General features: G+C 37.3%; 1 protein-coding gene across 4 annotated transcripts in view; it reads left to right on the plus strand.

The window, feature by feature from the left end:
• Positions 1 to 27,349, plus strand: part of HTT (huntingtin) — an 88,094-nt gene extending 60,745 nt beyond the window's left edge. For 2 of the 4 annotated variants that reach the window (XM_086611997.1, XM_086611998.1), the window contains 24 exons: positions 1,126 to 1,302; positions 1,431 to 1,507; positions 2,752 to 2,890; positions 4,371 to 4,493; positions 5,327 to 5,540; positions 5,748 to 5,893; positions 6,363 to 6,540; positions 6,826 to 6,921; positions 7,755 to 7,942; positions 9,193 to 9,319; positions 10,602 to 10,702; positions 14,084 to 14,238; positions 14,608 to 14,747; positions 14,908 to 14,990; positions 16,625 to 16,755; positions 16,935 to 17,064; positions 17,841 to 17,996; positions 20,589 to 20,779; positions 21,355 to 21,469; positions 21,691 to 21,904; positions 22,044 to 22,149; positions 23,506 to 23,668; positions 24,338 to 24,498; positions 25,432 to 27,349. In XM_086611997.1, the coding sequence (XP_086468123.1) occupies positions 1,126 to 1,302; positions 1,431 to 1,507; positions 2,752 to 2,890; positions 4,371 to 4,493; positions 5,327 to 5,540; positions 5,748 to 5,893; positions 6,363 to 6,540; positions 6,826 to 6,921; positions 7,755 to 7,942; positions 9,193 to 9,319; positions 10,602 to 10,702; positions 14,084 to 14,238; positions 14,608 to 14,747; positions 14,908 to 14,990; positions 16,625 to 16,755; positions 16,935 to 17,064; positions 17,841 to 17,996; positions 20,589 to 20,779; positions 21,355 to 21,469; positions 21,691 to 21,904; positions 22,044 to 22,149; positions 23,506 to 23,668; positions 24,338 to 24,498; positions 25,432 to 25,645 (3,525 nt within the window). In that variant the 3' untranslated portion in view covers positions 25,646 to 27,349. Of the gene's footprint in view, positions 1 to 1,125; positions 1,303 to 1,430; positions 1,508 to 2,751; positions 2,891 to 4,370; positions 4,494 to 5,326; positions 5,541 to 5,747; positions 5,894 to 6,362; positions 6,541 to 6,825; positions 6,922 to 7,754; positions 7,943 to 9,192; positions 9,320 to 10,601; positions 10,703 to 14,083; positions 14,239 to 14,607; positions 14,748 to 14,907; positions 14,991 to 16,624; positions 16,756 to 16,934; positions 17,065 to 17,840; positions 17,997 to 20,588; positions 20,780 to 21,354; positions 21,470 to 21,690; positions 21,905 to 22,043; positions 22,150 to 23,505; positions 23,669 to 24,337; positions 24,499 to 25,431 lie in introns of those variants that run through there. The other 2 variants (XM_086611999.1, XM_086612000.1) reach the window with 2 other exon arrangements.
• Positions 27,350 to 27,977: the final 628 nt, after the last annotated feature.

Below are 27,977 nucleotides of genomic sequence, written 5' to 3' on the forward strand. Positions count from 1 at the left end.
GCTTTCAGTACCTTGGTAGCATAAATAACAGAACTACTAACTGCAGAGGCAGGAATAGGAACCAGTCCATCTTCATAGGACTTAAAAACGTGAACATGATTTGCAAGCCCATGCCTTCCCCATTGATCTGCCCCACAAGTTGTAGCCTCTTGGTGAGGAAAATACTGCTTCAGGAATTCAGTGTAGGATTTCTGTTGATTATTTTAGTTTTCAAATTAAAAGGAGTGGATTTTGTTTTATAGGGACATAAGGTTGTATGCATCCCTCTTAATCTTGGGAATTCACTAGGTGGGAAGTGTAATTTTCTGGGCTTCCTCTAAGAGCTAATGCAGGGAGATGGTGCTGCACCCTGAGTAGCCTCCTAAAGTTTCCTGTCTCTTGCCATTGTCTGTGCAAATCTAGTGCAACTCCATTAGTGCTTCAGGCATGTGAAAAAACACTTTAAAGTTAGGTGAGATTAATCTGGGCTTTAATGTCTAAGAATCGGTAGAATGAACTAAACAATGTATTTGAATGGAAGACGTAGTCATTCTGTGAAGTGTTTGGTGGTTATCAGAAAAATAAGTAAAATTAAAATAGCTGACAGTCTACTTGAAAACGAGATTGGTTCCATGAGTCCAACTAGTTTGTCTTTGTATTTCTCCCTTCAGATTATTGGTACTGAATTGGTGTTCATTTACACCCTCTTTTAATCCTGAGTAGCCATTGCTGTTTCTGTGATTAAACATGTGCTCAAAAAATCCCTAATGCTTATCTGGATTTCTGTACTGTCTCTTTTGGCTATGCTTCTGTTCCTGCCTTCTTCCAGCAAGAGTTCAAGCTTCTCACTGTTTTCAAATCTTTCTACAATTCCACCTATGTCTCTCTAGTTTTTTTTCCTGAAGGTTTTGCTTCCTAATTTTGCTTACTGTTTGTAAGAGTAAGCTTGTACAGTTAAACATGGAATAACTTAGTGTTCATATTAAGTCAGTAAGTCAGACCTAGTCATATGTAGATAATTATATTGATCAGCTAGTTGTCTGCTATAGTTTTTCCTAAATGCCTTTGCCTTTAGCTTTAAGATCTCTATATGCCAATTGATTGCTTTTTTTTTTTGTCTGGTTTTTGTTTTGCTTCAACATCTAGCCTACAACTCTGAAGAAGACTTTACAATGCTTAGAGGGGATACATCTCAGCCAGTCTGGAGCTGTCTTAACATTATATGTTGATAAGCTTCTGTGTACTCCATTCCGTGTACTTGCTCGCATGGTTGACACACTGGCTTGTCGTCGGGTAGAAATGCTTTTGGCTGCAACTTTACAGGTAAGGATCAATATATTCATTTGTAAATAAGATTGGGTAGTGCTAGCAATATAATCAAGTGTAATAATTTTAAAGTAATCAAAATATAATTTTTATCCTATAAAAATTCTTGCGACTCTTTCCTATAGAACAGCGTTACTCAGTTACCAATTGAAGAACTGGATAGAATTCAGGAATACCTTCAAAACAGTGGATTAGCAACAAGGTAAATAATACCAATACTTATTAAAATGCCAAACTAAGTAATGTTGTAGTACTAATTGTGTTAACTCTGTTTTTCTATGTTTGGGTTTTTTCTTAAAGATAAGATAGTGGGTCCTTTTTGGAGGTAAAACAGGAGTAAAGCCTCTCTTAAAAGATGCAGGCATATTCTGGGACAAGGACAGTTGTAGTTGGATGAGTTGAATTTGCAGTATACTTAAGAATTAAAGCAAGCTAAAGACTTGAAGCCATCAAATTCTTTCTCCCACATCCCACTCAGTATTTAGCTTTTGAGAGACAGCAACCGCAAGTTAATTCCTTGACAAAAATTACATTGCTGAAAACAACTTTATTTTCCTCGAACTTTTGCGGAATTTTGCGAGCTCAAGCAGGGTGGGCTTTATTTGTGGTGTGTGTTTTTTTGTTTTTTGTTTTCAGACAGCTATGTTGAAAGTTTTAACTGTTTATTCTCTGACCTGTTTAAACTATACTAAAAGGAGAAGATTATTCAGTTTTTGAAAAGGCTTATTTGATGTTGGAAAGAGCCTAATTTACTCCTTTTGATGCCATTGTTGTTTGAGGTTAATATCTGTTGACTGAAATAAGAAAGAATCTAAAGCCCAAGACTGTAGTACATTGATAGTAATGTGCCTTCATAGGTAACGTTACGTTTGAATTTTTAAAAAAACTCCAAAATTGCAAAATAACTTTATACAAGTTCTTGATGGTAGTAATGGAATAAATAAAACCCAAACCAGAACAAAACCAAACCCCAAACAAAAAACCCACAACCCTGACACTGACATAAATCTACAAACTAGAATTCTTGATATATATTTTTTTAAAAAAAGTTTTAATAGATTGTTGTTTAGCATGTGTTAGAATGTATTTGTCTGCAATCAAATCAACTGTACCCTACCTTTGATTCTTCTTACTCATTAAAAAGATTTACTGCATAAAGAAAACTGAACAGCTTACATTTTATGCTTAAGAATGCACATGTTTTAAACCTAAATTAAATTTAGATCTTTATTGTTGGTGGTGCTGAGTTCATTTGTTTTGGCTACTGACAGCTGGTGAAATCTGCAGTCTTTATCATATGACTGCATCTATCCAACAAAGAACGTAAGACCCTACTGGTTTTCTCTCCCAGGATTAGAATTGGCCCCCTAGATGTCTTTTCATTTTTAAACTATTTACAAAACTGAATAAGTTAGGTCTCTGCTGATGATGTTTTTCTGTTTTCAGACACCAAAGACTTTACTCGCTCTTGGACAGATTTCGTCTTATGGTAGCACCAGACACTACGAGTCCTTCACCTCTTGTTACCTCACACCCACTAGATGGAGAAGACCAACCAGCTTTAGAGAATGTAATTCTAGACAAAGTAAGATTATGTTTAGCCAAGGCACTTCTAGTGACTCTTTCTCTAAATAAGCTTTTGCTTATTACAAAATACTTAAATACGACTTATATTTATTATACAGTTAATGTTCTTGGAATTGTCAATCTCAAATATAGATCAGTGAATAATTTCATGTATTGACTGACTATTGAACATAGGATGAATAATTAGCATGTGCGTACATGTTTATGTTGACAGTGCTGTGAAAAACTATCAACTTTTGTTTCTTTGCATAACTTTAATAGAAAAATTTATATAAGTTCCAGTAGAGACAGATACGTACTCGTTTTCAGATGCGTTCACTGCACTGCAGTGATCAGTTTTATTAATTTGCTGAAAACTGGTGGTTGTCTCTTGGAAATTAAGCATTACTTCTCAGTTGCCACTTCTCAGCTTTAAATTACTTTCAGAGAACAAACTACTGTTCCTGTACTTAGATGCATTTATTTCAAAGCGAGGTGGGAGGCTAGGAGCGAGCCTTTTGGGACCGCTTGTCTTCCTTTCTTTCTAGTTTGTCCTGTGGCACATCATATCATTTCTCCTCTTCATTCCTTTGTGTTCTACAGTGATACACGGCAATATGACACGTGTGTAACTGAGATGGCAAACATTATTTGATTAGCTGATGTTTTGGAGGAACTCATTGACTTAGGAGAGAGAGATTGAGAGTTACTTAGATGGCAGGAGGAAACACAGTTTGTGCCCACAAACCATTTGCCCATGGCTTCTTGTCTTCAAATTAACCAAAAAAATCTCCTCCTTCCTTTGTGCAGGAGTTAGTTACACAGGAAGTAGATTCTGTAGAAGATCTCACAGGCTAAGCAGCATTCTAATTAATATCAGCAAATTCAGGACGTCCAGTTACGAGAGATAGAACATAGAAAAGGGATAACTGAGCCTCTTTATAGTTAAATTAGTTATTAACTAATTCCTGTAGGCTCATCACTAATAATTTAAGGAGTAAATTTGCAGTGGTGTGTGATGGTCTTCATTTATTTCACTGAGTGTTAAAAGATAGGTGTTATCTTCATCTGCTGATTTATTTGAATCTGAAGACTTTTCTTCCTTGGTTATGATACTGGCTTTTTTGCTATCACTGTTGTGTTTGTATGACTACTGAGTATCCCAGGCTTTTTCCTAGATACTCTCCTCAGCTTTAGAATCCTAACACATGCACTTGTGCTGAATGTTATGCTGCTTTTTCCCTTGTTTCCTGTCCAGACTGTGTGGAAATAGACAACTTGCCAGTGAACATCCATTGGTTGATTTTTAAGATGGTCTGTTTACCAGTTGTCTGTTTTGCTGTGCATTTTTCTTTGGTGTTTTTTTTTTACGTTAATGTGGCCTAGCGATCTCTTAAATGGACCACAGTTCAATGCCAATAAGCAATTCTCCCCCTGCCCCCATGAACTGTATTATTTTCTGAAAACAAATATGTAATAAATTTCTTTAATTATTGAAGGACTGGTATGTGTCATTAGTGAAGTCGCAGTGTTGCATCAAGTCTGACTCAGCACTACTAGAAGGCGCAGAGCTGCTAAAAAGGATTCCTGAACCTGACCTGAACTCCTTCATGACCAGCAAGGTAACTTTGTCAGATGCAATGCAGCCAGCTGAAGAGGATGTAATTATTTCTAATGTTCTTACTGTAGTAATGTTATAGATCAAATTTTTAAATGTAAACACTTCAAATTTGTATGAGACTGGTAGTTCACTTGTTGAATTTCACTGCATTTTGGAAACTGAAATAGGAGATACATTTCATTTCTTTGTCTGGCAATGCTGATAGTAGTAGCTTTCTCGAAGTACAGGTTGGGTGTGGAGTGGAGGTGAAGGTTAGTTTATGCATTGCAATCACAAAATCCAGTTTTACCGTTTTACATAATCTTCTCGTTTTGCCATAGTCTCTTACAAGGCCAGATGTTTCTGTAACCTTTTAAATATCTGTGCTAGATGACTTGTCATGTGCTAACAGGCCATAGACAGTAAATCTGTCATAGAGGACAACTTGTATCTATTTTGTTTAAATTCTCTTTGCTGCTGGTATGCAGAAATAATAGTGGAAACTGTTTGTAAAAAGATTTTTGACTTATTTGTTTGAGAACTTATTGCTTCAAGATTCTTTGTATATAGGTCATCCTTAAGCTTTATTCACATACTGTTCTGAAAATTTGGAATAAGCATGTTGATTTTTTTTTTTTTCTCTTTCCAATACAGTAGTGTTTGGAATTTAAATGCGAAACTAATATGTCCTTAATTATAGTATTGTTACACCATAATAGTGCAGAGGTCATAACAATGAGTTAATTAATTAACTGGTACTTTACCACTGTATTAATATGCCAGAATAGTTCCCTCAGATACTTAGCTTCTCTTTAAAAGCAATTTATTTACATTTTATTTACTGCTTGATTTCAGGAATTCAACCTGAGCTTGTTAGCACCTTGTTTAAGCCTTGGCATGAATGAAATCTCAAGAGACCAGAAAAGTAGCTTCTTTGAAACAGCTCGGAGGGTAACTCTGGATCATGTGTCTACCACTGTACAAAACCTTCCTGCCAGCCACCAGGTTTTTCAACCACTATTGCCAACTGAGCCATCAGCCTACTGGAAAAAACTAAGCGATATCTTTGGTAATAGAAATAATGGTCTTTTTAACTTTATTCTCTGGTCTGCAAAGGTACTTTACAGATACCTTGTGAATACATGAACTTACTATTTAAAAAAAAAATCAAGATACCTAGCATACAAGTACAAGTTCTTATGAAATAATTCTGAAAAATATTTATTGAGGGAGAAAAAATTCAAACTGCTAGATTTCATCCAGTCTTATTTTATAGGAGATGAGGTGATGTATCAGTCTATGATGACTCTTTGTCGTGCACTGGCTCAGTATTTGTTGTTACTCTCAAAACTACCAGCTGGTCTCCGTGTTCCTCCTGACAAAGAGGATGATATCCTGAAGTTTGTAGTTACTTCAGTAGAGGTAAGAAACTACAGCATAATTAAAGATGTGCTGCAATGCTGGGAGAGGGAACAACTTTGTCTTAAACTAATCACCATTGGCTAACTTCTGATCTGGGCAATTTTCTTGTCTTAACTGTAGAAATTCTTCAGTGGCTGTTTTATTTGACCTGTGCTAGTAAATCAGATGAGCCTATGGGACAAGAGTAGCTTTTTGCAAGGAGAGGTTGATTGAATGATGGAATGATCTTGGCATTTGGGAGAATGGCCCTGCACTGATTTTTGGGACACTGAATAGACAGTGTAGAATGCTCATAATTTTCTTGTACTTAAAATAAATTCTATTATCTCAGGGAAAAAAGTCAATACAACTTGCTAATAAAACTTTACATATTGCTGAGTTTAAAAAAAAAAGTAAGAAATAACCACCTTTGGTTATCAGTTCTGTTGTGAGAATTTGCTATTAATGGGAAATTTTTATTTTTGCACAGGCACTGTCGTGGCATTTAATGCATGACCAGATTCCATTAAGTATAGATCTTCAAGCTGCTCTGGATTGTTGCTGCCTGACATTACAGCAGCCTAGTCTCTGGAATTTGCTGGCTTCTGCAGATAATGTGACATATGCTTGCTCCTTAATTAATTGCATTAGGTTTATCATAGAAGCGGGTGAGTCAAATTTGAACAGCTATGAGAAAATTTTGCTAATAAATTGTCAGTCATCACTGATCAAGTGCTAGGTGTCTGGAATATTTCCTCTGAGTCCTTTTTAATTATTTCTTTGACAAATTTATTTTTACCATCTTCATTTCTTATTTAAAATTTTGTGTTTACTTTTGAACTTGGCAGATGCCTTGATGATGTAAATATTTGACTACTATGTGGTTTTGAGGAGAAAAATGGAATATGAGGCATGTAACGACTGTATCTTTTAAATATTTTTGTGTAATTCAGTTGCAGTTGAACCTGGTAATCAACTACTTAGTCCTGAAAGAAAGAAGAATACTTCAAAATGCTTAAGTGAAGGTGAAGCTGATTCAAACACACAGAGTAAGTAAACAGTGAATTCCACATTTGCCTTAAACTTTCACTGAAGAAGTATTTTTAGGTACCCTTTCAATTACTGGTTTTTAACAATGAGGATTTATCTGATACCTTATTTGTGTTCGATAAATTTTTATTACATATAGGTTGATATATTCTTATAGTTGTTTTTCCTTGAAAGTTAAACGTTAATGCATATTTTTCTTTCGGGGGATTCTGTTAGCTATGCAGCACACTGCAGACTGAGCTTTTTAAAGAGGTAGAATTGTTAACATTTCTTCTGAAGAACGGCAGATACATTATCTGCCCTTCTGCAGTATGGGAGCATTACATTGAGGTGAAGGTCAGGTGTAGTCTGTGAGCATGGACAGCGTTATCTTCCATATGCAGCTGTGCTGGTACAGTAAGATACCACTTTCATCTACAGAAATTACCTGCTAGTCAGATTTAGCACAGAGCCAGCTCTGAGATTGTTCAGGAGAAAACAGATGAGTTTGGTCACTTTAAATCCTAACAAATGCTCTATTCGATGTGGCCCATTCTTTCTGGGGTTAGCATGTGAGCTGCTCTGCTGACACATCTCAGGCACTGGTAATCTGCACCACTGAGACTGGCAAACAGTGAAAACCATTGCAGGGAGGGTGGTGGTAGTAGTAGTAGTAGTGCTCTTCAACAAGCCAAAATACTGTAGAGTATTTCTTTGTTTACATCCTCATTGTAGTTTTGTTCTTTTTAGTCAACATACTCTTTCATTAGGCATTTTTTGGGTTTCTGTATCTTTTTAAATTATGTCTTTTGAGTAGATTCATAAAACTGAATTTCTATTTCTTCCAACAAAGAAACTAAACACATTACTGCAGCTTGTGAAATGATAGCTGAGATGGTGGAATGCTTACAGACTGTCTTGGCGCTCGGGCACAAAAGAAACAGCAGTATCCCAGCGTTTCTTACTCCTGTCCTCAAGAACGTCATCATCAGTTTAGCAAGACTGCCTCTGGTGAACAGTTACACAAGAGTACCTCCATTGGTATGTTCATTATGCTTCGTTTTCAGGATTTTAAAAGCTATTTAACAAGTTTTTGAAAACCAAACATGGTGCTGCATCTTAAGTTTTATGTCAGTAGGACTTCAATCTTTAGCTAGTTTGGTCAACCAGTTTGTTGTCTTTAAACATTGAGTAGCAAAACATTATAAAGATATCAAATAAGAGGTCACTTTGAGATCAGAGATTTGATTAGAAAGGAGCATCGTTGCTTCTCACATTCTTGTGTGAAAGAATGTTCAGGTGCTGGTTAAAGAAAGGAAAAGCAAGCAGTGACTTAGGTGCTTTGTTAGGAATAGTATTTCCTCCTGCTCAGTGGGACTGCTTACCCTGGAAAGAATGTGAAATCCACACTGCTACTTTCTTTGACCCTTGAATTGACAAATTCATTTTTTTCTCATGCCAAGTACCAAAATACTGCAATGGTGCTGAGGTGTATGCAGTAGTGTCTGAACTAACTCAGGTGCTTGTGTGTGGTGCCATACCATGGTATCCCATACAGATACTTTTGGGTTGTATGTTATGGTTCTTTCCTAAATCATCTTGGATCCTTCAGACAAGGCATTCCAACCATTTCTTTTTGGCCACTGTAACATGGATTTAAGAACATGTCGTGATTACCTCCATGTATTGTTAGTACTATGAAATGACTTTATTTTGATGAACTTCAAAACCATTATCAGAAACATCTCTAGGTGCTTATTAGGTAGAGCAAAAGGAGGTTTCCTGATATGTGCAAGTCCATTTCTCTGGCCTTTCTCTGTTTCTCAGCACTCTGTTTTTAAGGGGTTGTCAAAAGATACTAATTCTTTGGATTGAGACTCTTTTTGTCCTCTCTCAGATGTATCGTGATGCTTTTTCAGACGCCAATAGTATCTGAACTATTTTCCCTGCATTACCTTTAGCATCGTTTCTACACAATCTAGGAATCATCTGACACTTAAATTCTAAACTGAAATATATGACAGGAACTTGGTTGCATTTATGTCCAAACTTGGACATTAAGACTGAATAATTAATTCATAGTGAGTAAAATAAAAAAAACCCTCAAACCCCAAAGTTAGAAATACAGCTGTGTTAGATACTTAATCTTTCTCTAAGCTTTTTTTTTGTATTTGGAGAATTACTTAATTTACTGATATCTCACTGCTTTTGAATAGTGCATATATGTTTATAGCTGTAATGCTAATACTATTTCTGTTTTGGATAAGTACTCTTTATTTATATTTCTTCAGGTATGGAAATTAGGCTGGTCACCAAAGCCTGCAGGTGACTTCGGCACAGTTTTTCCTGAAATCCCAGTAGAATTTCTTCAAGAAAAAGAAATCTTTAAGGAGTTCATCTATCGCATTAATACACTTGGTATGTACAAAATTAAAAATTAATACAGTTGGCTTTTATTGGCCATTTACCTGTGTTGTGAGGTAAAGTGCCTGGTGCCATTTGTTTACTTTTGTTTCTTATGTGGAAGAGAAATAATATTTCAGATCAGGTTAGTAACTATGCTGCAATAATGCTTATATTTTGCTCAATGCAGAGAGAAAGTTATAAATTACAGAAATAAACCCAAAAGCTAGTCCAACTCAGGGAGGTGATTTCAGATTTCAGTGACTCTACAGGATGGGCACTTGTTTTCTGGAGCGTACACTTGACAATGTTTGAGAACGTTTTGCTTCCTTCCCTTTGTCATTCATGCATAGTATATAAATAAAATTTAGTATCACACTCTGAATATTGTAAATGAGGTGCTGTCACTTGAAAGCTTCTGGTTCTGTCAAGGTTTACTGAAGGAGAGCATTGGGGCTTAAGAGTTCAAGTCCTCGTCAACAGTTGAGACTGCCAAGGGTAATGTGGTAATGCATTGAATTTTCCATATATTCATGGAAGTCTTTCCTTTTTTTTTTTTTTTCCTCCTTCCTGACCTACAGGTTAATATTTGACTGACTTGTGATGTAACACTGATTTCTGTTTGATCACTATAATGCCTAAGATGACATTTTTAACTCTTTAGGTATTGTTAGTATAAACTGCAAAGTATTATTCAGGAATCCTCTGCAGTCTTTTGTAGGCAAAAATGTGTTTGGAAAAACTTTTTGAGAAGTGATTGAATTTTAATAGCCTATTTCTAGGCAATTCAGTAATTTTGCTTTTAGGACATGAAAGTTTCTTGGATCATTGTTTGGATCATGGAAAGTTTCTTGGATTCTCCATGACATTCATTCCTGCAAGAATTGGCCAATTTTCTGTATGATTTTCTGTGTTGTGAAAACCTGATAGATGTAAATGCTTCAAAAGTTGGGCAATCAAAATATTTACATGTTTATAAAATATAAATATTTAAGTATTTATAAGAATATTTATTTAAATATATGTAGAAATATAAAAATATATAAATATTTAAATATTTATAAGAAACAACATGAACAGGACTATTTAAATGATGATGTTGAGAACCCTTCTAAAAGGTTTGTTGCTTTCTGAAGTAGAACTGTTTAAATTTAAGCTGTAATGATTACAAAAAATGCTGAATTGGATAGGAAATGGTATGAAATTAAATCTATGGAAACAATGTACTCTTTTTAATGCTGTTCCATGCTTAAGTTGGTATTAAGACATAAATGCCTATCTCTGAGTGTTTCCGTAGGATGGATCAGCCGCACTCAGTTTGAAGAGACTTGGGCTACTTTGCTCGGTGTGCTCGTAACTCAGCCTATTGTAATGGACCAAGAGGAGAACCAACAAGAGGTGATGTCATTCACCGAATTTTTTGAATTAAACTGATAAAAATGCTTCTATTAATAAACCTGTAAAGCAGAAAAGTAGTGACTAAAACTAAAAAATTATTTTTGTTTTATGTTTCCTTGGCTTCGTATCCCTGTGAGTTCACATTCATCTCTGCCTTAAAGCTTTTGCAAGCGTGTAAATAGTATGGAAAAATTTTAGTGAAGCTGTTTCAACTTCATATTAGTACATCACTCACCACGCACACAATTCAAAGTTTGCTTGATTAGATGTTTGGCTTTAGGCGCAACAGGAACTCCAAAAACCTTAAGAGAATCAATTTGTGAGAAAAATGTGCCTTTAGTAAATATACTAGTTAACTGTAACTAGTATGTACTGCTGCTATTATCTGTGCTATCTAATAATCAGACTTCAAGGAGAGTTTCTTTAGTAAGATTTTTTTGTAAGATTCTCGACTAGAAATGGATTGACCTGGAGATGCATACCCATATCTCTTGCTCCCAGTTGTAGGCTGTATATTGGGCTTCTAACTTAGATGCCTCACGTAGCTGTTCATAATTCAGCTGAGAGCATTCAGGGATCAGAGCTGAAGAAATTTGTCTATTCTAAAAGCAAAGACTAGAGTGAACTTAACTATCATGAAAGAGACTTTCCCTCTTCAGATGTCTTAACCTACTAGCAAACTGAATTTACTATGTTCTAGCTTTTTGATCTGAAAAGTTTTTTTCCCTAGACTTATATAGCGTTTACTCCCAAACTATGAATGGTGGTGATGATAGGTGCAGAGCCTAAAGTACTTTGTGGAATTCAGAGGGTAGATGCGTACGAATAGTGGATCCTGGGTAGCGGACAAATGAGTTTGTTTCTCTTACTTCCCAGGTGTCAGACTCCAAAAGGAGCAGGACATTGTCATCTTCCCTGGGTTAGCATCCTCTGTTAGCTAGACTGCCTTGGAGATTTGCGCAGCCTCCAGAATTTTTTACTTACTCTTTTCTACATAATGGCCATGTTGGATCATACTTAAGGCAACTGAGCTTTTGGCAGTTCCTTATTTGTCACATAGAGAGTGTTTATTTGTAGAACAGGAGTAATACTGCTCCTTTACTTTCCAAGAAAAACTAATATGTTCAAAACTGCAAATATTTTAAGCACTGTTACAAATTCCAGTATGTTAGTGTTTCCTGAAGTAAAAATACAAACTTTTTTTAAAAAAAGTTGAAAATTTGTTACCATCTTAGATTTTCTAAAAAGTTTGACTCTCTTGTAGTCTCATACTTTCATGAAGGAATCAGAATCTATGCAACCAAGACAAAAACTGAGAAGCATCCTGCCTCTTCAGAGTCTGCAAGTGTTGGTGCTGCTGTTCTAATTTTAGTTTGTAAAAAAGCTGATTTAATCAAAGTACTGATGATAAACAGTTCTGAGCAAAAAAGTTAAATGCACTGCAAAGGTTCTTGCTTACCATGAACATGGGGAGGATGAGTTGCAACCCACAGTTCCAGAAGTTGATTTTAAGATTTTATTTTTTTTTTAAGAGAAAGAAACAGACTACTACATTGGTGATGATTCACAGTGGCGAAGTACTTGATGCAATGTGTGTAGTTCCAAATACTTCTATTGGGGAAAAATAGAAGTGCCTCAAGTATCAGTAATAGATGGAATCTAACCAAATATTTTAAGAAAGTTGTGTTACAGTTTTCTCACAGTTTTACAGTGGTGCTGAATACTGAATGTGTAGCATCTTGGTTTAGAAGAAACATTGGAGGCATCTGGATAATGATGCCCAGAAAAATGCTGCTGAAAATTCGTGATGAGGTTGAGCTTTTTTTCCTAAACGGGCAGTTACTAAAAACAGTTAACATGGATCATAGACTCATAGAATGGTTTGGGTTAGGAGGAACCTTCAAGATCAACTAGTTCCAACCCACCTGCCATGGGCAGGGAAACCTTCCACTAGATCAGGTTGCTCAAAGCCTCATTCAACCTGACATTGAACATTTCCAGGGATCAGGCAGCCACATCTTCTCTTGGCAGCCTGTTCCAGTGCCTCACCACCCTCAGAGTGAAGAATTTCTTCCTTCTATCTAATCTAAATCCATTGCTTCTTGTCCTATCACTACACGCCCTTGTAAAAAGTCCCTCTCCAGCTTTTCTTTAGGCCCCCTTTAAGTACTGGAAGGCTGATATAAGATCACCCCGGAGCCTTCTCTTCTCTTCTCCAGGCTGGACAGCTCCAACTCTCTCAGTCTGTCTTCATAGCAGAGGTGCTCCAGCCCTTGGGTAATCTTCATGGCCTTCCTCTGGGCTTGCTTCAACAGCTCCATGTCCTTCTTATGTTGGGGGCCCCAGAGCTGAAGGCAGTACTGCAGGTGGAGTCTCACGAGAGCAGAGTAGAGGGGCAGAATCATTTCCCTCGACCTGCTGGCCACACTCCTTTGGATGCAGCCCAGAACACAGTTGGCTTTCTGGGCTGCCAGCACACATTGCTGGCTCATGTTGAGCTTCTCATCCACCAGCACCCCCAAGTCCTTTTCCTCAGGACTGCTCTCAATCCATTCTCCACCCAGCCTGTACTTGTGCTTGGGATTGCCCTGACCCACGTGCAGGACCTTGCACTTGGCCTTGTTGAACTTCATGAGGTTCTCACAGGCCCACCTCTCCAGCCTGTCAAGGTCCCTCTGGATGGCATCCCTTCCCTCCAGCAGATCAACCACACCACGCAGTTTGGTGTCATCAGCAAACTTGCTGAGGGTGCACTCGATCCCACTGTCCATGTCACCAACAAAGGTGTTAAACAGCACCGGCCCCAGTACTGACCCCTGAGGAACACCACTCATCACTGTCCTCCACTTGGGCATCGAACCATTGACCGCAACTCTTTGAGTGTGACCATCCAGCCAATTCCTTATCCACCGAGTGGTCCGTCCGTCAAATCCATGTCTCTCCAGTTTAGAGACAAGGATGTTGTGTGGGACAGTATCAAATGCTTTGGACAAGTCCAGGTAGATGATGTCAGGATCCTTCTCTGAAGAGTTTCCAACTCAGATTTGGTCTTATTTGATGCTTTGTTTCAACAGGTAACTAATGAGTTAGATGTAAAGAAAGAAACTAAACACTTTGGAAGCTTCAAAATGGACTTGACTTTTTAATGCTGTTGGGATAAGTGAGGATGCATGCAGAATGGCTGATGAAATGGAAGCATGCGTTGATGTTACAGTCACTGTGATTTGTGTGCATTGCTTATGTCAGCTAGATATCTGAATGGGAAGAAGTCTAGGTGTCAGGCTTATTACTGGTAATTTGGTGGAAGGTGACAAACATAATTTAGGGCTTTCAGGATTCTTTTTTTTTTATAATTCAAATTACAGTAAGTTCATTTTACAGGAAGATACAGAGAGGACCCAAATTAACGTTCTTGCAGTACAAGCCATAACTTCCTTGGTGCTGAGTGCAATGACAATACCTGTTGCAGGCAATCCAGCAGTTAGCTGTTTGGAACAGCAGCCCCGCAACAAAGCTTTAAAAGCTCTGGACACAAGGTATTTTTTTACTTGCTCTGAAATGCATAGAATTTATATTTGTAATTAATACTTAATTACTATTGCTTAGTCTAGTTATAGCAAAAATAGATATAGACTGTATTTTCTAAGTGAGAGTGTATACAGCTGCATCTGTTTACACAGAAGATACATTGACCTAGCATCACAAACCTCCTGAGTTAAAAGATAATATCTTACTAAAATCTATAAACAGTGTGCAGAATGTATTCTTCACATGTCTCAGTTTTAGTGTCCCTGATAATGTAAATAAGCATAGACACATAACTTTGTAGAGTAAGCTAGTCAGACTTGCACAAAAATGTTAAAGGGAAAATCTGCTTAAATTGATTTTTTTTGTTGGGCTTTCAGGTTTGGGAGGAAGCTAAGTGTTATCAGGGGAATTGTTGAACAGGAAATCCAAGCAATGGTATCTAAGAGAGATAATATTGCTACTCATCACTTATACCAAGCTTGGGACCCTGTTCCATCGCTTTCTCCTGCTACTACAGGTAAGTGCCTGTGTGTGAGGGGAAGGGGAGAGTGAATTCCTTTTACACTTAAAAAGTAGAAATGATACTCTTAGGAATTTATTTGAAATCCAGTTTGCAGGAAATGAAGCCATTTTCATAATTACTTTGTTTTAAAAACTTGTCTTCTATTTTGTTATAGGTGCTCTTATCAGCCATGAAAAACTCTTACTACAGATCAATACTGAACGAGAAATAGGAGATATGGATTATAAACTGGGACAGGTTTGTTAAAACCCTAACTTTGAACTTGACTTTTATTACATTTCTTCCAGTTTATAAAAATTCCGTTAAGAGACATTGCTTAACGTCAGATGTAAACTGAAAGCTCTGAGTGATGCAGGGTGCATCATAAGTGAGTGACTCCTCTCAGCCAACTGTCCCACCTCTCTTGGAATTTTTGCTTGTCTATGAGGTCTACCTGTGAGACAGCTATTGAGTTATACTCTACAGCCTTGTGTGTTAAAGAGCTCTTGAAGTCTTAGCTTCCACTTTAAGTATTGGATTTTAATTTGCTATTGCATGCTTGCAGTAGTCCTTAAGAAATGAAAAATCACTGGACATAAAGTAAGTGATGTTGCTTTAATTTTAAATAAGCACAGTGTAGGGACATAAATTTAACTGAATGATGTTAGTTGGAAAATTAGCACTACATACAGTGAATAAAAAAATAGTACTTATCCAGTTATCTATCTATATCTTGAAAAATTAGTCTTTACATAAAGTTAAATTTAAGTTTTAAATGTAGTATTTGTTTCGCTATTTGAATAGTATGTATTAGTTAAAAAAACTTAGATACTAAACTCAGATGACATTTTTCTTGAGTAATCTTTCACATAGGGAGGACCAATCAGCCACTTGTCTGTGTCTAGGCATCTGTTCTCTTGAGGTTCTAAATGGCTTGAGTGTTCAGTGATTTGCAGGTTTACAAACCCTACATATTATTTACAAAATACGTTAGCTCTATAAAAATCCAAAACATTAGACATCCTACTTGAAAAATAAATAAATGTATGTATGTTTTTGCTTAACATGAAGAAGAATTCTATGTAAGAGTGAATTTTTGTCTAAAGTCTTGAGCCATGTAAGATAAGTAACTTTAGAGGAAAAAGTAAGACCTGTATTGAAACACAGGAAGGGCTGATTTTTATTTTGGAATCTTCAGACAGATTATTTCTGAAATGCCATCGGCAGGTCTTACTGTTCTGAAACTTTGATTTTTATAAAGAAAACTTAAATAACTAAGAAGTTTTCTTCTTTGTAGGTAATTGTTTATCTAGGCTGAGTCAAAGGATTTGAAATCTTAGTCTTATCTCATTTCAGAAGAATGGTTATACTGCAATCAGATATGCTGAGTTATGGTTTTAGAATATGGTTTTAGATGAGTTAGGAATGTGTTCTGTTGAACTGCAGTCATTACAGTTCTTTCTGAATTACTTTATTGCTTAATATAAGTTGTAAATATTTATACTTTAGATTTTAGATCCGATATGTTGACTTTGGGATGATGCATGCACGTTGTTAGTGCATGCTTACAGGTTATAGCCAGGAGCTACTTTCAGCATCACCTGTATTGCTGTACTAAGCACATGGTGCTACTGTTTTTGCTGCACTGTACAATTTACAGTGAGTTAAACTAAAATATTGAAAAAGGTTAAAAAAAATAAATAAAAATAAGTGATGTGCAGGTCATGTGAATGTTATTTAAGGCTGTGTGTTACCTGTCATTTAAATGAAAAGTGTATTGGATTTCTAAATTATTTTTTTTCTAATCTGACTACAAGGGTGTTAAATGTTGTGCTTCTTTTCTATTTGTTGTTTGGTTTTTGTTTTCTGTTTGGCTTTTTTTGTGTTGCAAGGTCTCTATACACTCCATATGGTTAGGAAATAATATCACTCCGTTGAGAGAAGAGGAGTGGGGTGAGGATGAAGAAGATGAGAATGACATACCTGCTCCTTCCTCACCACCAACCTCTCCTGTTAACACCAGGTGTCTTATTTTCTTCTTATCTCTCCTTTGACTTACCAATAAGCTTTTATCTCTTCATGCTGAGTTCTGTAAGCTGGGTTTATAAACTAGGCACTGGTAAATAACTGTATTATTTCAGTCAAGTATTTTAGCAGGGCTTAAGAGTAGCCATTTTAACACTTGCTTATTGTACCTTGCAGGAAACACCGGGCTGGTGTAGATATACATTCTTGTTCTCAGTTCTTGCTTGAGCTGTATAGTCAGTGGATATTGCCATCAAACCCTAGCAAGAGAACACCAGTCATTTTGATTAGCGAAGTGGTGCGATCAGTAAGTCTAAACTATTATCAAGAGTCATAATTGAGTATATGTTACCAAATGTTCAGATCTAAGAAGCACTTGTAAAGCATTTTTTAATGTATGGGAAACACTGATTTTTCTTGGCAGTGCTATTAAATGGACAGTCCAGAAATATAATTTGATCAACTAATAGCATAATACTAATTTAAACTCTGTAAGCATCTGGATTGCTTATTCTGCTACTACATTGTAAACACTTCTGTCGCTTAATGATAGTCGGTATCTTGTTTGACTACTTGCTAAAAGTAGATTTCAGGATTTTGCTTATCCTGTCTCTTGGTAAGAAAATAAAGATGGAACAACAGTGTATTAGAGGATTAGATTAACTGTTGAAGTGTAGAAGCAATACTAAAGAACACAGGTGTGGAATGAGTCTTGATAGCCATTATTCACAATCATAGAAGACTTTAAATGAAACTATCCTTGCAAGAGAGTATGTATTGTGTGTTTTGGGGTGTTTTAGTACATTGTAAATGGCAGTGCTTGTTAATTTTCCAGAATTACTTGCTATTGTGGATTTGATTTTTTTAAAACTTTTTGGGAAAAAAGGACCATTTGGAGGTGATTGTTATCTGAGATGGATGGCAGAAATAATTCTGGACAATAGTTATTCCAGACACTTGAGTTAATGTTTATACATTTAGACAAATTGAGGAATCTTTTTGCTGACAATTAAAATAGAGGAAGAGTCAATTTTTGACTGTCTACTAATGAGCTTTTTTATGTTAAATTTTTATTGTGTACAGCTTCTGGCAGTATCAGATTTATTTACAGAAAGGAATCAGTTTGAGATGATGTATACAACATTGACAGAATTGCGAAAGGTGCATCCATCCGAAGATGAGATTCTTGTACAGTATTTGATACCAGCCACTTGTAAAGCTGCTGCTGTTCTTGGAATGGTAAGAAATTCTCGTGGAAGTTTGTTGTAAATTGGTGAGTGTCTAGGTTAACTCATCCTTAGCTTCTGCTGCAGAAGTCTGATGTGCTTGGTAAGAGTGGTTTGTCTCTTAAGAAAATCCCTTAGCTCATCTACATGGCTAGAAGGAGTAATAGGATGTGTGTTCTGGGCTTTCAGAGGTTGCAAACATCATCTCTAGTTGCCCCATATTCAAACAGAAAGGTAGTTTGGTTTGGGGTCTCTTTGAGGTTTGAGCTTAATGTGCTCTTTGGTTTATCTTGCTCAGTTGAGTGTTACCTTTGCCGTGGACTCATTTGTTGCATTTCAAGCCAGAAGTGAGGACTGTGGAACAGCTATGGCTAGATTTGCGTTACAGGTGAACGGCTGTAAACTCATGAGAGACTGTGACAGTGCATGTGATAAATAGCTTGATGGTCAGGTGTCCCTTTTCTTTCTCTCTCTTCTCTCCGTTGCATTGTTCTGCATTTAGGGAAAGAACATTATTAATGCAAGCCGTTTAATGAAATGTGTTACTGTCGTTAAATCTGTAGACCAGAGAGCAGTTATCATTTTCCAATGGACATTTCAGAGTGCGATTATTTAGGAAAATGTTACAAATTCTTTCAGAAGAAGTTAGCATTTCTAGAAACTCTCTGTGAAACTAATATAAAACTATATGGGTAATCGTGATAAGAAAAGTTTTGAAATACTTTTGGGGTAGGGCTTCCAGGAGCTATTGTAGCAGCAACTGTGCAAGGGAAGACTCTGAAAGTGATGCCAAACATGCAGAAGCAGTTTTAGAGATCAACTTGTTCTGACTAGGCTGTAATTTCCCACTCAGTGAACTAATAACACCTTCTCACAAACAGAAGCTGAATATAACAGGTTAGTGGGAGGAAAACAAAAAGGTTGATTCCATCAAGAGTTGCTTGTTGTCCTGTGTGGATTTATGTAGAAAATCAGCTTAAAAAGAGTGACTAGAGAGCACACACTGTAAAACTGACCTGTATCTTAGATACTTCATGAATACAGGGACGAGGTAAAACAAATAATTTCTACTAAATGCTTGAAATAGATTGTAAGATAAAAAGACTTTTCAAAACCAACAGTTTAGAATAGATTTGGCTTATTCCAATAAACTGTTGTACTTTGATAACAGAGTGAAGTGTCTGATACCAGCTTGATGTTTGAGGGCTAAACATAGAATCATAGAATCGTTTAGGTTGGAAGAGACCCTTAACATCCTTGAGTCCAATTGTTAACCTAGCAGTTTCAAGTCCATCAATAAACCATGTCCCGAAGCACCACATCTACATGTCTTTTAAATACCTCAAGGGATGGTGACACAACCACTTCCTTGGGCAGCCTGTTCCAATGCTTGACAACCCTTTTGGTGAAGATGTTTTTCCTATATGCAATCTAAACCTCCTCTAGTGCAACTTGAGGCCATTTCCGCTTGTCCTGTCGCTTGTTACTTGGGAGAAGAGACCAACACCGACCTTTCTACCACCTCCTTTCAGGTAGTTGTAGAGAGCAATAAGGTCTCCCCTCAGCCTCCATTTCTTCAGGTTAAACAACCCCAGTTCCCTCAGCTGCTCCTCATAAGACCCTTCACCAGCATCATTGCCCTTCTTTGGATGCACGCTCCAGCACCTCAGGGTCTCTCTTGTAGTGAGGGGCCCAAAACTGAACACAGTATTTGAGGTATGGCCTCGCCAGTGCTGAGTACAGGGGGATGATCACTGCCTTAGTCCTGCTGGCCACACTATTTCTGATACAAGCCAGGATGCTCTTGGCTGCTTTGGCCACCCGATCACTCTGCTAGCTCATATTCAGCTGGCTGTCAACCAACACTACCAAGTTCTTTTCTGCCAGGCAGCTTTCCAGCCACTCTTCCCCAAGCCTTTAGCATTTCATGAGATTGTTGTGACCCAAGTGCAGGACCTAACAGTTGTACCTCATACCATTGATCCAGCCTGTCCAAATCCCTCTGTAGAGCCTTTCTACCCTCAAGCAGAGCAACACTCCCACACAGCTTGGTGTTATCTGTAAACATACTGAGGACACACTTGATCCCCTCATCCAGATCATAGGAGTGGTGGAGAGAAAGACATGTAGGTCTGAGTGCCAGTGGTCTTGGAAAACAAATAAATGGAATGCTGTATTATTAGTTGAGTGGATGGCAGAGTTTCTTTTGAATGTAAACTGTAGGCATTGACTACCAGTCGGTTTCAGACAGAAGCATCCTTTGTGGTTAGCTGGAAGGCCGGAAAATCCCAACCATCCATGTCTTATATGTAGAGGACGTATTATCTACTGAACTAATGCTTATCTTTGGGTTTTTTGGCTTTAAATCATGAGATAATTTTTTACAGGTCAAGTGACGTAGCATCAGTTTACTAGTTAATCTGCAAGTCATCTCTTACGTGATTATATTGATCTCATGACATTGATTCAAAGTAGTTTTAAGCCAGACCATGGCTCATGCCATATTTTCTGCTCTTTAATTTGTTCCAAGTATTTCCAAGTGACAGGAGTCACCAGTATTGAAGCAGTGTGGTTTTCTAATGAATACTGTCATTGGATGTATTAGGATAAAGCTGTGGCTGAACCAGTAAGTCGACTCCTGGAATCAACCCTAAGAAGCACCCATATGCCAAGTCGAATTGGAGCTCTGCATGGAATTCTTTATATCCTTGAGTGTGACTTGCTTGATGAGACAGCGAAGCAACTCATTCCAATTATCAGCGAGTATCTGCTCTCCAATTTGAGAGGAGTAGCACAGTAAGAGTCTCCTCCCCCTCCCCCCGAACTGGTGCATGCTTATGTGTGAACAAAAGGGCTCTTCATAGTTTGCTGTTGTCAGTACGTTTTAGAGCAGGCTGTTGTATCAAGCAGGTTTTGGCGTTGTCATTGAAATCTTACAAATGATGTTTATCAGCCAATTTTAGGGTAGATTTACAGAAGCGAAAGGATATTTGAGGTTGAGAAAACTCTTTGATAGCTCAGACTTTTGTCTTTTTGGTAAATTGTATTCCCTAAAACTTATTTTTCTGTTGATAGGCATACTCTTTAAATAAGACTTGCAGATCAGTAGTGAAGTTTATTTCTCCTAAACAAGTTCGGCAATGATAGCGTGTAATTAAATTGCTGAAAAAAATTCTTGTATTGCACTGGATTTCCATGATAACCAGTCCTCTATTATGGCATCTCAGTGATACTTTGTGTGATTTTAAAAATTGCATAAATTTTGTGAGGAAAAAATGCTGAATGTTTCTAAGAATTGTTTGTATAGTCTCTATTTATGACCTAGACAACTTTGATGTAAGTGACCACAGGTGTGTTTTGCTTATTTACAGTTGTGTGAATATCCATAACCAACAGCACATCTTGGTGATGTGTGCAGCTGCTTTCTATTTGATTGAGAATTACCCACTTGATGTAGGGCCTGAATTCTCTGCAGGAATTATACAGGTATGTTGTGATGCCTCCAGTCACAGGTGGTCATGTAACCCAGGATCACCACATGGCTGTCTTAGACACCTAAGCTGATTGTTGTGATGTAGTTATGTTTTTGGGCTTAGTTTCATCAGGTTTTCTTAACACCTGATGCATTCTAGCTGCAGTGCTGTGGTGCTAGAAGATGACCTGAATACACTCCAAAAACAGGTAGTTGGCTTTTTTCTTTCTTTCAGATGTGTGGAGTCATGGTGTCTGGAAGCGATGAATCGACGCCGTCCATTATTTATCACTGTGTCCTGAGAGGACTAGAACGACTCCTTCTTTCAGAGCAGCTTTCTAGGCTGGATAGTGAATCGCTAGTTAAACTGAGTGTTGACAGAGTGAATGTGCAGAGCCCTCACAGAGCAATGGCAGCACTTGGGTTAATGCTGACTTGCATGTACACAGGTATTTACTTTTTTATACCTTTGATGTGCTGAGAGACTAGCTTACTAACAGTGCTAGTTTTCTTTACTGTTATTACCAAGGATAAAAAGGTCTTATTTTTGCATTCACAGTAAACTTGTTACAAATTTTTTTTGTTTAGGAAAGGAAAAAATCAGCCCCAGTCGTACTACAGATGCAAATCCTGCTGCTCCTGACAGCGAATCTGTGATCGTAGCTATGGAACGAGTATCTGTCCTTTTTGATAGGTAAGAGGATCAAATACGTGTAACGGGGCACCAGGAGGGAAAGTATTCTGCTTGGCATTGTGTGGTCACCTCTCTGTTTGACAGTTCTAATGTTTAATTAATGATGCTTCTCTGCTTACAGTTGCTTAAAATTGATACTTCTAGTATACACAGTAACACTGATGGAATTGCTGAAAGCCGCGCAAATGTACAGGAATGTAAATGGGAAACAGACATGCCCTAACTGATACTGTGTGTTGCTCAAACCATAATACTTTACAAATGTATTTCCAACTCCCTTCAGGTCAAACTCTTAAGTGCTTTTCAGGATGTCTTCTGCATAATCAAGGTTATAAATCCAGTTTACAGGAAGTAATCTTTCAAAATACCCTAAGAGTTTAAAACCTTTTTCCCTTTCTCCCACCCAAGTATTGCTCTTTCCGTTAAGTAACTGCAGCGAAAGGGTACAGTAAAACTTCTGTATTCACATGGAACTCATTTAGTGGAAATACTTCAAGACCTCTGTTTTGATCTGACAATCTCAAGCTGTCTTAAGTGAGCATACCATGTTAGATTTTGCGTAGCAGTTTGTGGGATAAAGTTTTACATTTTTTAAAGTGTTCAGTGGTTTTTCCATAAAACTGGGTGAGAGTTTCACTTCTGCACTCAGTGAGAACAGAACTAGATCAGTGCTTGAGTGCTTTTGAAAATATCACTCCTAAGAGTTGGCAAAGTAAACGTGAATACTCTAAGCAGAAAATAACTTTTGCAGGGAGCAATCACCGATGGTAACTTGATCTTTACACATCAACAGATGCAGCCTTTATTAGGAAGATTTTTCAATCAGGGTTATTTAAGTAGAATTGTCTTTAAGCTGGAGTAGCTTTTCCTCGCTTTATGGTGCTGTGCAACTTCCTTTTCCTGTCTGATATATTGGTCTTCGTAGTCTTGAATAAAAAAATATGCAAAGATGTTATGAATGGAAATGAGTGTTCTGCTTATAAATGGTCTCTTCTCTGATAACTAGGAGTAGTGATCTCCCTGTCATTTTTTTATCCTCATTTACTTTTTTCAGCATTCCTGTTAAGTCTTGTCTCTGATGCAATTCCAGAGCTTCAAAACACATTGACTATTAAAAAAAAAGGCAGGGAAGGAAAGAGAGGACATGACACCTGTAGTAGGTGTAATAGCTTTGATAGACCTCCTTGAGTAGACTGCTGGAGTAACATTACATGAATCCTTGGATTCCTCAGTGTCGAAGACTCTTGCCTACCTACAGATGAAAGTAGAATGTTCTTTCTATTGTCAATTAAATTGGAGAAGTATGAGATACTTACTGGAATTCAATCATAAAACGTGTTTTTTTATTATTTTCAGGATCAGGAAGGGATTTCCTTTTGAAGCTAGAGTAGTGGCTCGCATTCTTCCACAGTTCCTTGATGATTTTTTCCCCCCGCAAGATGTAATGAATAAAGTTATTGGAGAATTTTTATCCAATCAGCAGCCATACCCACAGTTCATGGCAACAGTAGTTTATAAGGTAATGTTTGGGGTTTTTTTTCTTAAATGTTTCAGAAGATTTCTAATGACTGACAGCTCAGAGGGGCAAATATCAATTTTATTAGATCTAACAAATCATTTGCAGTGATTGAGCTGTACTGCTGTGAGCTTTGCCTACAGGCTTCATGTCACCTGGATGACAGAGCGCACAGCTGTAGAGTTCAGTCACTGATAATGGGAAAATAAAGAGAAAATTAATAGTTGGGATCCTGGTACTCAGTCTCTTTAGATCTCGTGAAGCCAGTCCAGGTCATCTGGCTGTGTGAACTCTACAGTCAAGCTCCTGTGGACTCAGTTGGGCTTCTGGGTATTTTGCTTTTCAGGACCTACTTACTGGACTCATGCATCACTTGAGAGTGCATGTGCATACCACACTTCATCTGTAAAAATAGAGACACCAGACAAATCTTGCATTTCTGTGCACTTACGTCAGTTTATCACAGATGTCGTGAATCCAGTTTGATCCTGGCTGACTGTTGCAGAATCTGTCTAGGCATTGTGTTTGTTAATTCTTTAGAGAGTTGTCTCCAGGAATCTGGTTTGTCAACCTCAGAGCTTTGTAGCTGGGGAGAGCCTTTACAAGATAAAGTACACTCTTTCCCATGTCCATCTACTGTGTCTTTATCTGTGTGTAAAATATTTTTTGCAGGTATTCCAGACGCTACATAGCACTGGACAGTCCTCAATGGTCCGTGACTGGGTGATGCTGTCTCTCTCTAATTTCACACAAAGAACACCTGTGGCAATGGCAATGTGGAGCCTTTCCTGTTTTTTTGTCAGTGCTTCCACCAGTCAATGGATTTCAGCAATGTATCCTTAAAAAGACTGAATGTGTGCCATTTCTGGCTAAATCTAGCAATTCGTTAAAGGACATTGATAGTCTTGAAGGGTAACAGTACAAGTTTAACACAAAAAAAAAAAGACAGATTTACTACAGTTAGTAGTGGTGTATATCATTTTGGTTGGTTCCTCAGGTTTGAGGGGAAAAAAAACTTCTTAATAGATTATGAGAAAGAAGTTACCCAAAACTACTGTTTTAAGATCCATTCCTTGTGACTATGCAAGATGATTGGGCAAGTCCTTTACCTTGAAGGACTCTTTAGAAGCTTCACCAGATAGCTTTGAAGTGACTTTAAAATATTTGTTCTGTATTCCTTCTGCAAGATAAAATATATTTTTTTTTAAAAAGAGAACAAACTCAATTAAAGAAAATTATCTTCTGCATACAAACTGTATTTTGCAAGTGTGCCCCTGGAGGTGCACTGCAGTAATAGTGAGCTTTGGCAATGGAATGACATCAGCCAAGTAAGTTGGAACATCCAAAAGACATAGGTGGTATCAGTGCGGGATTTGTTTAAAAACAAAGCCCCAAGCAAACAGACAACTGTTGCGTTTCATGATCAGGAAGAAAAGTGGCCATACGTTGTGTTTCAAACTTCCTAATGACTCTTACTCTCAGCAATGCTTTTTGGCCATCAGCAGTGTGACTGTGGTGCTGATTGTACTGTTTGCGCCAGTGGATAAAGAAAACTACTGCTAGGTTAAAATGAATTTGGAGGCCTAAGAAATTTTGTGTAGTTAATGAATAAATAGGATTTCTGTAGTAGCAGTTTAATTGATACATGACAGTGTTTTGGTTGGCAAGCTCAAAAATACACCATGTTATTGGAGAACAGTGTTTGAAGTTGCTATACCAAAAGATGAGCAACTTCTGTCTTACTATGACCTTAACTTATAATTCAGTCTTCCGCATATTATCAGCAGAATGGGAAAATCTGAGCAAGTGGATGTTAACATCTTCTGTTTGGTGGCCATAGACTTTTACCGACATCAGATAGATGAAGAATTAGATCGGAGGGCCTTTCAGTCGGTGTTTGAGGTGGTAGCATCTCCAGGAACCCCATATCATCGCCTACTAACTTGTTTGCAAAATGTCCACAAGGTCACAGCATGTTGAACATCCTGATGTGTAATGGAACTGCATGAGTAGTGTTGGAATCCGATACGAGTTATGGGGAATGCAAGATCAAGAAAGTCTGTGGGGTTGCATTTGTGATAAATATGGACCTGCCAGTTTTACTTTCAGAATGCATGGACAAGTGTTCTGCAGCACTGGAAATCACCTGGAAAGTCTAGTGTAGTTCTTCTTGATGTTGTTGTTGACACTGGGCACCTATGAGGGCAAAGTAATATGTCAACATTTTTCAAGTGGTGTTTGGGACTAACCTGAGACGTGATTACTAACTGAAATGTGAGCAAGTACTACAATGCAAGGTAACTGGTGTTACTCTTCTTCCTCATGTTCAGCTGAAGGCACTGTGTTGCAGCCAGTAAGAAACTGACAGGAAGGCTGTTACTGCAAGCTGCAGTCATTAGAAAATGTCATAGTTTTATTTACCTGTATATACTGTTGTGTAGTACAGAATAGAAATTGTTTCCTAATGTCTCTCCCAAACAAAGAAAAGAGAAAGTGACTTTTATGAGTTACACTTCCAGCATGTAATTCCTCTCTGGACTTTCTGACATCCTGTGGTGTATGTGTTGGTGATATCGGAGATATAGTGCACATACGTAACCACACATTTTTCTTTTTTCTTCTCAGGATTTAAAATTTGAGTACAGTATATCAGTAAAAGAAATTTTAACTTAAATATTTCTATATCATGTACAGTATGTAAAATTGTAAGATGTGTGGTGCATGAGCTGTGCTGTAATTTGAGATGAACAGAAGCCACGCTACTGAATGTCTTGACATCTGTATTGTCCTCATTTTTTTTGTCTTGTGCTCGAATTCATGTTCCTTTTGGAAATCCATCTTAATGTACAGATTACATCTTGTTTTGCATCTCATTTTTTCTTAAAGTGCTTTAAAACTGGAATATGTTGATTAATTTGTCTTGAGAGGCTGTACTAAGGAGGTGGTGTTGTGATCCGCTTTACTGTAGCTTCTTTTGAATTCCTTTATTTTGAGACATAACAGTAAAAGAGAGGACTAGTTACTCTGGATCAGCCTTTTGTATACTTAAGAAACTGCTCTTATTTGCTGCACAGCATTTTAAGAGACAAAATGGTGCAAGCTCCGCAGTAGTCAATAACCATTTGACCATTCCTAACTGAGACCATGGAGTCATCTGGATTCAAACCACTCTCATTTAAAAAAAGTTATGGTAGCAGTTAAGAACCAGAAGGCTGCTGTGGTCTGCTTTGGGACTGGCTAAGGTGTTACATTACGCAACCTCTTTTATTTCCTACTGTATACATAATGCTTTAGACACAAGCACAGTACAAATATCCATGAATTCCAGGACTTCACACAGGGCCAGATTTAGCTTTTACTTACCACCCAGGGAACCCCATTGATTCTTAAGCATTACATAGGGAAATCTAGCGCAGCATTTGTCTTTAGTTGTGTTTGTTATAATTCTTTAATTATAGAGAAATGATACCTTGGTTCTCAGTCACATCCTATATTTAATCTCTCTTCATTTTCTTATCACACCTTTTGGTGACACTTGGAAAAATGAGATAGTGTTGTCAGGAGGAGCATGTACTGTATGTATTTCTGTATATAATGTATATGTTGAAATTATACACATGTGAGAACATTTAATGTATACAAATGTGTATATTTGTATTTATTAAACCCATGTATTTAAGGTAATTCAATCTAGACCAAAAATTGTTGCTTCTGCCCATAAATTGATTACAAAGGAATTGTCCACTGGTGTCACTTCCTTTTATGGTAGGTGAAACCGATGGTATGGGCAGTAGAAACAACTGTAGATGTTGCTGTATTTAGCTCTCTACAGATCTTACTATCTAGAGCAGTTATTTCTGCCCTTAGTTGGGTTACTTTTCTTTCTTGGGCCACAGCACTGTGGTGGTTTTTAAAAGAAACTGAACAGGAGTTCAGAAAAAGGTTTAATAAAATAGATGCTGTTTGAAAGTTTTTGTGTTATATTGGAAATTATCCTAATTCTGGTAAGAGACTAATTCAAGGCAGTGAGATATAATGCCCTGTGCATTCATTAAGGGTAGTATAGATCACTTTTCCCTTTTGTAACCACCAGTAATCGTTTTGTATGGTAAACCCACACGCCAGTCAATTTTTGTATGATATATAGTTTAAGTGAAGATATTTTTGTAAGCTATTTTCCAAAATTTAAAATAGATTTTAATATATTTTTTAAACATCAGGTTAGTCATATTCTCACCATATAACAGTATATGTTGCGTTACAAACTGTTAAATTCTTCATTATTTTAAGCTCCTCATGATTAACACAGAAT

Source organism: Tauraco erythrolophus, chromosome 5 (assembly GCF_009769465.1).
Source record: "Tauraco erythrolophus isolate bTauEry1 chromosome 5, bTauEry1.pri, whole genome shotgun sequence".
Classification (NCBI taxonomy): Eukaryota; Metazoa; Chordata; class Aves; order Musophagiformes; family Musophagidae; genus Tauraco; species Tauraco erythrolophus.